Source organism: Taeniopygia guttata, chromosome 15 (genome assembly GCF_048771995.1).
Source record: "Taeniopygia guttata chromosome 15, bTaeGut7.mat, whole genome shotgun sequence".
Taxonomy (NCBI): Eukaryota; Metazoa; Chordata; class Aves; order Passeriformes; family Estrildidae; genus Taeniopygia; species Taeniopygia guttata.
Window position 1 is genome coordinate 11,018,582 of NC_133040.1, and position 12,029 is coordinate 11,030,610.

Below are 12,029 nucleotides of genomic sequence, written 5' to 3' on the forward strand. Positions count from 1 at the left end.
AAAAGGAAATGGGGAGAGTCTGAGAAAAAGTAACTGTGAGGTGCCAACACCATTGTAATTGCTTTTGGATGTTGTTCTTATTCATTTCCACAGATTTTACTTTTGAGTATGTGCAAAGAGAAGCTCTCAGAGTTCCCCTCATCTTCAGAAATAAGGATGGACTGGGAATTAAGTAAGTTACAACCAAATTTTAGTGATTAATGAATGCTTTTATAAAATAACCATTATACTTTCTATTTGTATCTGATATTTCTTTTGATTATCTCAAAATGGATTGCAATTAGTAAGACTGTCATCTCCCTTGAGAGGAGGAATGATTATTTTCCACTTATAAACAAGCAGATAATAAAGTCTATAAAAGTTATGTGCATACAGCATGGTACTACACAGTAAAAAAATAACTCAGCAGTGAAAGTTAGGAATGAAATCCAAAGGTTTTTGCACCCAATCCATGCTGTAATGACAGAACAAACTCCCTTCAATTTTTGACTTCTCAATTCTTTCATTCATTGCAGGTGGAATTCTAATGATGCCTGTCATTTTCCATTATAATTATGTCTCTTCAGAATGTTACAGCTTTGTAAATATTTAATAATGTCTAGTTAAATATGTGATTACTGGAGCCTTTTTGAGATTGCATTTTGTTAATAGCCAGTATAAAGGATTTGGTATTTTAATAAGAGAACCCTGCAACTTTGTGAAAGTGACAGTGTCTAAAAGAGAAGTATTAAAAGCATTAACATTATCAGTATTTCATCCATAGTTTAGATGAATATTCCTTGATACTTTTGGAAATTAGGATCATGTAACTGACTATTGCTGAAAGAAAGAAAAATAAGTTTTTGAAAGCATCATTACTTTGCTCAGTTTCACCTTAGTTTCCAGCTGTGGAATGCCTCCCAGTTTAGGGGACCAAGGAGTCCCAGTGGTTAATTAAAAGGAATCCAGCCACCCCATATAATTTAAAGAGAGAAAGAGACGAAGGAGAGTTTGGGGTATTTGACAACCATGTGTCCTTTTACTATAAGAGCAAACAGGAGCTGCTGTGGTGCTTCTGGTGATGTAGTGAAATAGTTTTATATGTTGAACTCTGAACAAGAAGTGCTCAGTAGGCTCTCTCTGTATGCATTGGTTTTAAACTGCTGCTCCTAAGGGGCAAGCGGTAAAAGCTTCAAGAATTTCTTCCTGAAGAAGCCATGAGCTGTTGAGTGAGGCTGGGGAGTGTTTAGGAGCCAGAGATACTGCAGCACCCTCCCAGCAGCCAGATGCTTCTCCTGTGTTTGAGGAAGGTTACACAAAATTCCCCTCAGTTCAAGAAGAAAACTGGGAAGTTGTTTCAGCTCCAGCTGCTGTGCCAACGGTACCAGTTCAGCTTGTGCTCCAGAGTGAAGAAGTGTGGAAATGAGAGCTCATACTGCAGACACAAGCATTCCTAGGCTTCAGGTCACAGGAGGCTGTAAACATCATGATGTGGTGGATTGGGTGATCCAGATATGTATAGGGTGACTTTTGAGATACAACGATCCACAAAATACATGATATAAGATGATTTTTTTACTTCTGACGTTTTGAATATGTGCTGATACAAGCTTCCACTTCTGATTGTGCTGAGCAGTCAGCCTGCATGTCTGTGCCTGGCAGATGTACAGAGCTGAATAGTTTGGTTACTGTGCTTGGAGGTACTCTGAAATGGGAAGGAATGAGAGGAATGAGGAAAAATCCTTACAATGAAACTGAAAATTGCTTTCCTCTGTGCTTCTGACCATCATGAGCAGCTACTTGTACGTCTGAAAGCAGGAAAGCCCCGCTGTGATCTCTTAGCAGAGGAGAAGCTGTTTTTCTTGAGGGCTGTTTCCAAGATTGTAACTCAGGGAGAGAATGCTCTTTGGAGAGGTGTTATCTCTTATCTGAACAGCAGTCATCTTGCATTGTTTTGTAGTTAATCAGATACCTGTGCTGGCCAGAGCTCATCCTCATTAGGATTTGAATAGATTCTCTAGCAAATCTTTAAACATTTGCAAAAATGCACCCAGCACAGACTGAGGTGTTTGCATTTCTCTTCTGACTGAGGAAATTAGCAACACAATTTGTTTATTACAGACTGCTGAGCATCTCCAATTTAGTCAGTCGTATTTTGGAGTTAAGTTACCCTGTTGTAATAGTCTTCACCACCTTTTATGATATTTGAAATCTTTAGAAGCATTCATGGCTGTTTTACACAATATGCATTTGTCTGAAAATTGCATAACATCAATGGAAAAACATTTCCACGCAGTTCTTGCATTGCTGCTGTTCTGGAACCAGAAAACCAAATGACTGGTGAGATTCAAGAAAACAGTGGGTTTTTGGATTTTTGCTATCATAGATTTGTAGCAAATCAGCCCTAATTTTTTAAGAGGGAGTGTGGCAGTTCTGCTGGTGGGGCTGGAGCTAAAGAAGTACAAGTACCTCTGGCAGCAGAATGGGTTGGAATTAAAGCTAGACCTCTCAAGACTACCCAACTACAAAATCAGTTCTTGAGACTTGGTGTTTTCAGGCCTGATTTTTTTCACTTATTGTACTCCTTTTTTTTTTTTTTTTAGTGTAGCACACATCCTTAGACTGCAGAGAAAAAGAATCTGCCAGGTGTACTCTCCAAAGAGCTAAACATATTTATTTGTTTGAAAGGATTGTATTCTTCAAGTTTCAGTAATGTTTATTTCTGACTGCTGCTGAAGCTCTCAGAAATAACAGAATTGCTCATATCCATCTGGGCTAAGTTTGTTCTCCATCTCTGTGGTTGATTTTTATTTTGATTTATACAAATATGAAAAAGATTGCCTATCTAATTGTTGAACATTTCCGACACCAAAAACAAGCAAGCTGTGTCATTTGCAGACAAGCCTGGCATGTTCGTATTGCCCACAAATGGTTCCTGTTTCTCTTACTTCTGACTTTCTAGTGCTTGGAAAGAAAAGATGAGCTCTGAGTGAACCCTGAAGGTCAGTAGATTCAGGCAGTTTCATTCCAGAGAGGGAGTGAATTCCAAAGCTGTGAGGCCCTCACAGCCAAATGCAAAGATGTGAGGGTTGGCAGAGAACTAACAAAAGATACTGTCCAGCCTCTGCATCCCACCAGAGGAAGGTGATAAGGGTAAAAGAAAGTGGACAAAGAGAATTTGGCAAATAGTTCTCAAGATATCTGGATGCCAGTAAATGCAGTTTTTAATTTTACCTTTCAGTGTTTTCCTAGTAGTAAAAAATATTGTTCTGCATGTTTGCCCATGGGCTAGATTGTTCTAATTTTCAAATAATAATGTCAAAAGTCCAGAACAAAATTGTTTATTTTCAACATGGGGCAGTACAAGTGGGGCAGAGCACTGAGCTGGCACGTCTCACTGGGCTGTTTTTCATTACAATTCCTTAGTCAGCTTTTGTGCAATGCGAAGTGTGAAATATTGTCAGTAAAATGAAGTCAATCACCCTTAAAACCTCACTACTGATTTTGGTTTTTTTTTCCCATCCAGTTTCTATGCTGCAGAATTTTACTCTCTCCCTGATATGTAGAACTCACTTGCTGGACCAGGCTACTCTCTAATTACATTACTCCCTAAGACATTGCCTGTGTTAGAAGTGATCCTGTAAATGCATCAACATCCCTGAACCAATTATACTACCATTTAATTTAGCTCTGAATTAGGCCAAATTGAATTGAACCGTTTCCCAACCCACCAAATACAGCTGGGATGTCTTCGGCCAGACGAGGAGGTTTGGAACAGTCATTAAAACAAAGGGACTTTAATTTTATTTGAATATATTTTATTTCCAAGCCATGGTTCCAACCTGTGGTGATGTGGCTTTGAGCAGGTTGTTGTACTGCTCTGTGCCTCAGTTTGGCAAGTGTGATAATGCTCACCTTGGGGAACAGACATGGGGCACACGAGTTGCTTAACAAGCTATAAAGATTTAGGATTTTATTGAAATCACTCCCAACCCCTTCCCTTCTCTCCCACTCTGGTGCTGATAAAAAATGCTCAGAAAGACACCTCTTCTCTTTCATTGTGAGTAGAAAAACTGTTGTACACTTGCCAATGCAAAGATGTCATGTGTCATTAAAACTTGCACTGTCCACACTTCAGAGAGGCCTTGCTTGATTCCACCTCCTGCACTATGGACAAAGAGCACCATACATTTATTTCTCCTTTATTATGGTAAAGAGAGTGTACCCATACTTATCTTGACAGTATTTAACTTTGCTTTCTTTGCTAATTACAGAATGCCTGACCCGGATTTCACCGTTAGAGATGTGAAGCTATTAGTGGGTGAGTTATTTTGAATGCACTGGATTAACTCTATACAGAACAGAATTGCTTTTAAATACTTGTCCAGTTGTGTTTGTAGACATTTGTGATAACTCTCAGAATCTGGGAGAAGGCATGGAGAAGCAATTTGTAAATTAAAAAGGCTGGGAGAACCCTAATTAGTAGTTGTGCTGACTGGACTCCGATCTCATGCTGGATAATTGGCCATTTGGAAGGGAGGGAATGCTTTTGCTCTTAACAGGTGTCATACAAACACTTTTGTGATCCTGCAAACCAGCAGCTCTATTGATTGAGTTCCTATTTTTTTTAAATTTTTAAATCTGTTGCAGAGCATCTGTTTATAAAAGGTGTGACTGGAGTTGTATCACCTTTCGCCTGTGTTCTCCCCACAGTATTTATCAGTGTCAGGCCAGGTTGGTGCTTTGAGGGAAGGCTGTAAAGAGAGGCTGAGCACAAAGCCTTGCAAACTGCCCGGCTTTTGATGAGACACAAGCCAGAGAAGTGGTGACTGTCATCAAATGTTTCCTAGCAATCTTTACAAAATTAATGTTTTTTAACTCGAAGAAAAGCTACATCTTTAGTGGGAGATTATAGTATGTTTCTTTGAAATCTGTTTTTACTGCAGATGGGTGTGTTATTTATTATTATCTGAAATTGTTACTGAATCGTAATCCTGCACTCCATGAAGTTGTCACTGTGGAGCAAGCTGGATGTTGGATGTGTTGGCTGCAGTCCTTCTTGGAGATTTTTAGCTGCATTCCTGCTAGTTAGAATTGACTCAGTTTATTTACCTGTCTTGTGGAAGCAATTTATCTTTAAAATTAGTTCAAATGCTGCATTCTGAAAGACAAGTTTTTTAAAAAATTACTCTTTGAGTTTTATAGTCAATAGGAATATCAAGCCTGGAAAAGATGTAGCTAAGAAAAACAAAGGAGAGGAACTTGTGCCTCATTTCTGCTCACTTGGGGTTATCAGTGAGAGAGGGGTTATCTCTGATAACCTTCCTTCACAAACAAGTCAGCAATGTTGCTTAATTTATGACCATTTATAAGCTCAGGGGAAAAAGCCCCAAATATCTGGCAGAAAATGTTTTGGAAGTAGTATGGGAAGTGCTATTTGGTGGTCAATCTTCATTAAATTAGAAAATCAACTCCTAATTTTTATGGATTTCCTAAATACCTGCATGTGCACATTTGCAGAAAAAAGCCCCAACTTTTTGCTGTGGAGGAGCCTTGTGCATAAACCCTGTAATTATCTGGACCCTGTTGCAGTTTTCTGAACTTGTTCGATCACGGATAAAGTGCCATTTCTGTCTCTGAGGCTGCTGGAGCTGAGGGTCTGACGTTGAGATGTTTTGGAACAGCGTAGAGTTGCATAACAACAGTGTTTTTCCTGTGTAACAGTCAACGTGTGGGAGTTGCATTTCCTCAAGATTGATGTCCTTTGAAGTGTTAGGGGGTGGAGATTCCTGTGTACATGGCCAGCAAAGCGGGAGGATATTTATAAATAAAATTGCATTTATGAAACAATGGAGCAGAAATAACATTTGTAATTAACTTTGACATTAAGTTTAATGTAAGAGTGTGCCTGCTCACAGCTGGATCAGCAATCCCTGTACCTGCTCTTGGCCAGATATCACATCACGGCTTCTTTTATATCATGTTTGGGCAAACTCCCTTTGGAGTCATTGTGCTGAGTCCATAATTTGGTCCAGAACATTGTCACCTACCTTTTTTATAATACAGCTGATGACTTTTGGCATCATAGGTGGAAATTTTTATTCAAAAGATCTAAAATATTTGGGAAATGGACTGTGAGCTGTACCTGAAAAATCACAGTTCTTGTGGCAAATCGTTTTTCTCGCTGTGGAATTTGTGCTGGGTGGAACAGCCACATTGACACTGAGAGCACATGGGGGAATTCCTGTCTCCGTGCCAAATTTTAAAATTATCTACTCATTATTTCTGGAAACACAAGTGAACATCTTCCTATAGCATATAATTGCTGATATTTTTTCCTAGTTTTAGGTTACTTGTGCTACACTCACTATCTAATGTTCAAATAAAGGACATAAAAAGTCATGTTTTATTAACATCTCCTGTCACTGGAGATGTTGATATGTTGTTGTCCCCACGTTATTTTAGCAGATCCCTCAGATCTTCTTGAACTTCCAGGTCTGCATTTCCAATGTGTGGTATTTTCAAAACTTATTCAGTCCTTTGCTGAACCTGGGCAGGGAAGGATGTTTGGTGAATGTGAAATGGAATGATCAAAACTCTCTGCATCTGATTGTGTGTGGGAGTCAATAGAGAGAGAACACAGTCTGAAAAATGTGTTCTGTGTAAACTTGTTGGCTTTTTAAATGCTCATCATCATAGTTTGCTGCTGCTTTTTAAACCTTTCATTTCTTCTCTTTTCTTCTTTGAATCAGGGGAAGCACATTTGTTACAGAACCCTTTAAGGACATGGTGCTGGCTTTTTCCAAAGCACATAAATTCTATAGAAGGCTAATGAGCCTTTACTCCTAAACTCTGCTGAAATCTTACTTTCTATTTCTAATGTGACTATTGTACCATCTTCGTAGGGGAGAACCTAAAAGTCACAGGGAAATTGAAAACTCTGCTCTGTGGCAATAATGAGAATTAAAAAAGGATGGGTTGATTGCTGTTTTTGTTTACTTGATCTTAGGTGTCTATTTCTTAGTCTTTTGTCAGACTTCCAAAGAAACATTGACATTGCTTGATGTATTTTTCTGTTTTTCTGGCTTAAAAAAATGCAGTAACCATCTGTAATTCAGTTTGGTGATGTTCATGAGCTCCTATTTCTGACACGAGTGCCTGATTGTCCACTCATGTGCAATGTGTGTGCATGAAACACTCTGCCCTACAGTAGCTTTACTTTCCAGAGCCAGACTCCCACCTCCAACGAATCACATCCTGGGTGCTCTGTAAAACCTGAGCTGATGGATTAATTTCAGCAGTTGGAAATGTCTCATCTCAGAAATGGCTGTGAGCCAAGAATACAAATGGAGAAGTGGAAAGGAATTCCTGGCCTGCTCAGGAACTTGAGACGACTCTTGAAAGATGTAAAGCTCTGGTGTAATTTAATAACTCTTGAGCTTTGTAATTTCATTGCATAAGGTAGATTTGATTGCTAATTCTGAAGGCCAGAATGTCACTGTCATCTCTTCATAAGCTGATTTAAAATTTGATTGAGGGTCATTGGCCCTCTTAGAGTGTCCTCAAACATCTGCCACATCTGCACAAAAACTTTGGTGTCATTTCTGCAGGGGTGCCTGTCATAGATGGGCAGAAAAGCAAAAGTGTATTTTCTCAGATTGTCAGCTCCACCCTCTGCACATAAAGTACCTGTGTGAGTTTTATGCCAAGTGCTCTGCAGAACAAGGGGAATTGCTTGCCTGGGGCTGAGTGAGGAGAAAGGTGACTGCCTTGCTCAGTGAGCTGCTGAAAGCAAGGGCTTCTCTGGTCACTGTGGACCCTCTCCAGCCTTTGCCACTCCTGAATTCAAGGACTGAATGCAGTCATTTGTTTCAGTCTTTGATGTCAGAAAACCAAAGCATTCCATTTTGTCATTTGTTTGAATTTTGTCTTTATATTGTCCTTGATGGACGTCACACAATCTGAAGCTGGCAGCCCTGAATACTTTTGGAAGCTGTGAACCATGTAAGGGAGAGAGAAAGAGGAAGTGCTCATGGATGTGTGCCTCAGTCTATCACTCTGAGCTCCTTGCTCTTTCTCTGATTATTTCTTTTTATTGGGGTTTTTAGAGTTTTTTTGGGTCACCACGGGTTGAATTTAGAGAGTATCTGCTTTTCTGTGGCATCTGCAGTGCCTCCCCCTGTGACTGCACTGCCTTTGTCTCCCTGGGTTGTTCCAGTCTGCCCAGGAGCTCTGTGGGTAGGGGTGCAGGCCCTGCACGAGCACAGTGTCTCTCTCTAGTAGTGGCCAGTCTGGATGTATTTGCATTTATTTCTAATTTTTAGCTGACCTGTTTTCAGTTTGCTTGACACAGGCCCACAGCCTAAGGGTATTGAATCCCAGCTTTTACACTCACACCTAAATAAAGTAACTAAAAAACGAAATGAATGGAAGTGATGCTGGGTCTGTGATGTGCATCACCTCTTCCCTCTCTGGGCTGGTGTAGCTTTGTAGGTGTTTGTTGTGCACCCCCAAAGTGGAGCTTGCAATCCCAGCGGGTGGCAAAAGGGGAGATTTCAAACATGCTGAGGATTGTAAGAAAGAAAAGAGACTTGGGGTTATTGTGATCTCTGGGCTGAAGAGGTTAAAGTTGTGACCACAGCGGTCACTTCTGTAGGATCAGCAGCATTGTCCTATGGAATTCACCGTGCCCAGCCAGGCATTGTATCAGTGGGAACAGTGCAAGTACAGGACTTAGACTATTCATGGGGTGGTCTAACAACTGACATCAAGTCACTGATTGATTTTATTTAACTTACTCACTATGGGTTTATTTATAGAATTAAAAAAAAAAGTGTAGGAGCAGCAGAGGATGTGTCATCAGTCATGCAATTTGCTATTAAAATCTGGTACTGTAGACTGGACTGGGCCCTGATGCTCATAAGCATAGGAAATGTTTGGTTGCTGTGTTCACAAACTGCATTGAAAGACTTTGGTGTCTAAAGAATCCAAGAAAAATTGAAAGCAGAAAGCTTTTAATTGTCATACAATTTGTGCATTGAGGTATGGCAGTAAAGAGCAAATATAAGCAAGCTCCAGTAACTGTTGCAAAGACCAATTTTCATCTGCCCAAGAAGATGATGCACAAGATGTGACCTAATAGATAATTTCAATATTTGATTCCTGTGGTTCTGTCAAATCCCTAAAGACCTGGCAGCAGGCTTTGATCTCATGACAAAGGGTGAAAGGAAAACCAAGGCTCTACATATCCTGTTGCTTTCTTTGGTGGGAGTAGCTGAAGAAATACTTGATTATTGCTAGGATTTGCCTTCTCATTAGAAACACCAAAAGAACAGGAGCTGAGCCAAAAATTTCAGTTGCAAATTGACTGTTTAAAGAAATATGTGTGAAGAGCTCTGCCTCAACTATGAGTTTATAATCATGGTGTCAGTGGAGAAAGATAATAGACTAAGTTAAATCATTAAATCCCTGATATTTTCAAGGGAAAAGTCCTATAAGTAGGGGGGAGTTGGCACTGCAAGTGCAGGTCAGCTTTCCCTCATCCTGCAGACAATTTCTGGAGGAGATCCTGTGTGCTGTTACACATCTGCTCATGATTTATTCACTGAGTGCATCATAGTGCACTGAAGTGAAGATCTGAACTTTCATTAACATCAGTGGATGAAATCAGACCTGCAAAAGAGTATTTCCCTGCTGTTTAGATTTTTTTTCCCCACAGGGGAGAGCCCTTAGCAAGGTTTGTGAAGTTTGGTATTGCAACATTTTCCTCATTCTAGGAGGAACTGCAATTCTGCAGTGTGATGGTGCACAGTAAAAAGTATGGCTTTGTTTTCCCAGGTGTGAATCAGGCAGAAAAGTGAAATGATCTGCTAAAATCAGAGTATGGGGAGTCTCAGTTTCTAGTTTTCCTGTAAACTGTAAATGATGTAGTGAATGTAGGAAGCCATGGCCTCTTTGTGCAGGGACTGTGGTGGGGAGGAACAAGTTCCCTGACTAGTTAATGTCAGCAGGCTGATGTAAATAATTTAAATTCAGTTGGGACAGAAAGGATTACTGCCCATCAAATGTACCTAACAGCCATAAGCTATGTGGGGCTCTGCATCTTTCATCCAGCCATTTTTGTTCTCTGAAATACACACACTGCTGTAGTCCCCAGGAATTCCAGTTAAAATGGGAATATGCATACCAGGTACTTTACAGAGAGACAAGAGCCCCCCTAATCCATGCTTCTGGAAGCAAGTGATATTGAAAAAGGAATAGAAAGAGATATAAACATTGTAGGTAATAATTATTCTGGCTTTATAAAATGTTTTATATACCTATTAAAATCCATACACACATTTATAGATGTATGCACATACACATGTATAAATTTCATTCAGTACTGAATCAAGAATCATAAGCAGTGTTTCCATGGAAGAGAAAATTGTGCTGGTGGTGACTGCAGATCAGGTGGGTAAAAGCAGGAGGGAGGGCAGAGACGGTGTAAAACACTCCTTTTACATCAGCATACGTTTCTTGTGGTGTGTCAGCACAATGGTCCCCCAGCTGGCTGTGCAAACCTTCAGCTTTTTGTTAGCAGCTACTTAAAAAAGCTTAAAGCAAATCAGAGAAGTGTCCCTGAGTAGCTGCTTCCTAGTGATTTTTTGGTTCATTCCTCCTGCGTGTTTGCTGCTCCTCTCAAATTGATCTGTTCTCAAAATTGTATCATGGTTGAATTCACATCCAACTACAAAGCAAGTCGAGAGGCTCGTAGTGTGGTCCACAGGCAAGTAGGGGAAATTTTGTCTTAATCAATGTACAGTTCTCCATCCTGTGAAAGAAAATTAGCCATGTAGATACAAAAGGAGGACAAAGCAGCCACACACTGCAGCTCAGAAAACTTTCCATCATTTCTGCTGAATAGGGACCCAGTGTTGCTTTTTCTATAGAGCAACGCTCCATTTGTTTCAAGGAAGTTGTGAAATTGGAGACCGAGAGGAGTTAGGAGGGAGGCTCATTAGAGAGGCTCTGTTGTAAGGAGCACTTCCCAAAATTAAACTGGCTGCTCAAAGGAAGTGCAAAAGTCTGCCCCCAGACTTGCATCTACGTCTTGATTAAGATGTATGGTTCTCCCCTGGTGTGGGGATTTGTCCTGTGAATGGGAATGCCAGGTTGGGAAGAGCAGAAGAGCTGAGTCAGGAGTCATTAACTGCTGTGTCTCCAGGAGTCTTGTGTGGAGGGACAAGGAGTAAGCAGCGAGGTCTGTGCTCTGCTGCGGGGACCCAAATAATGCATTTTTCAAAACACACTGGGCCAGGCTCTTCTAGGGGAGAGGAGTTATCACTGATCTCATGGGAGGGGAGGTACTTGGATGAAATATTTCCATTCATTGTAAGATTTCTCCTCTTATTTCTCACGGGGTTTTGTGTCTCACTGGGTGATCTGTGCCTGGCCTGCTCTCTGAGTTATGCTTTTTTGCTTTTCATGTAAGTGAGACTGTTGGAATATTAAGAAAACTGAGTTAAAGAAACATCCATAGTTTGGAAGGCCATTGTCTGTGTAGTCTTATATCAACTTGTGAATGTGTTCCCCAGGCTGTGAGAATTCTGGCTGAGGGTAGCTCAGCCTCTGGACCGTGCAGGTCACACCCTGAGTTCATTAAGGGACTCAGATCCACAAGAGACCTGTGTGTGTCTGACAGCTGAGAGGAGCAGGAGATCCAAGAGCACCTTGAAGCAGGAGATAAGGATGGCTCCCTGCAGGGGGAGGCTGAACTTGGATGTTCCTCACAAGTGACTGTAAAATAATTACATGTCACTGCTACTCCCATTGATCTGAGGCTACAAACCCAAAACCTGTGTTTTCAGGGAGCTGGGTTATGTACCTGCCTACAAACGTTCCAAAGGGAAAAATGGAGCATCAGAAAGCAGCTTTCATCAGGGCCCCACTGATTTGTCTCAGATGTTATTCAGAAACATGTGTTTGAGATCCAGTCCATAAAATAAATTGTTTCGTCCATCATGTTGTTTTGTGACCAAAGCTTGTTTTGAAATCTTGCAGTATTTTTA

At 40.6% G+C, this 12,029-nt stretch overlaps 1 protein-coding gene across 5 annotated transcripts in view; it reads left to right on the forward strand.

The window, feature by feature from the left end:
* The window catches only part of KDM2B (lysine demethylase 2B), a 105,725-nt gene that overhangs the window by 4,589 nt on the left and 89,107 nt on the right, over positions 1 to 12,029 (forward strand). For all 5 annotated transcript variants that reach the window (XM_030285340.4, XM_030285343.4, XM_030285341.4 and 2 more), the window contains exons 3-4: positions 94 to 172; positions 4,254 to 4,300. In XM_030285340.4, the coding sequence (XP_030141200.1) occupies positions 94 to 172; positions 4,254 to 4,300 (126 nt within the window). The remainder of the gene's footprint in view (positions 1 to 93; positions 173 to 4,253; positions 4,301 to 12,029) is intronic.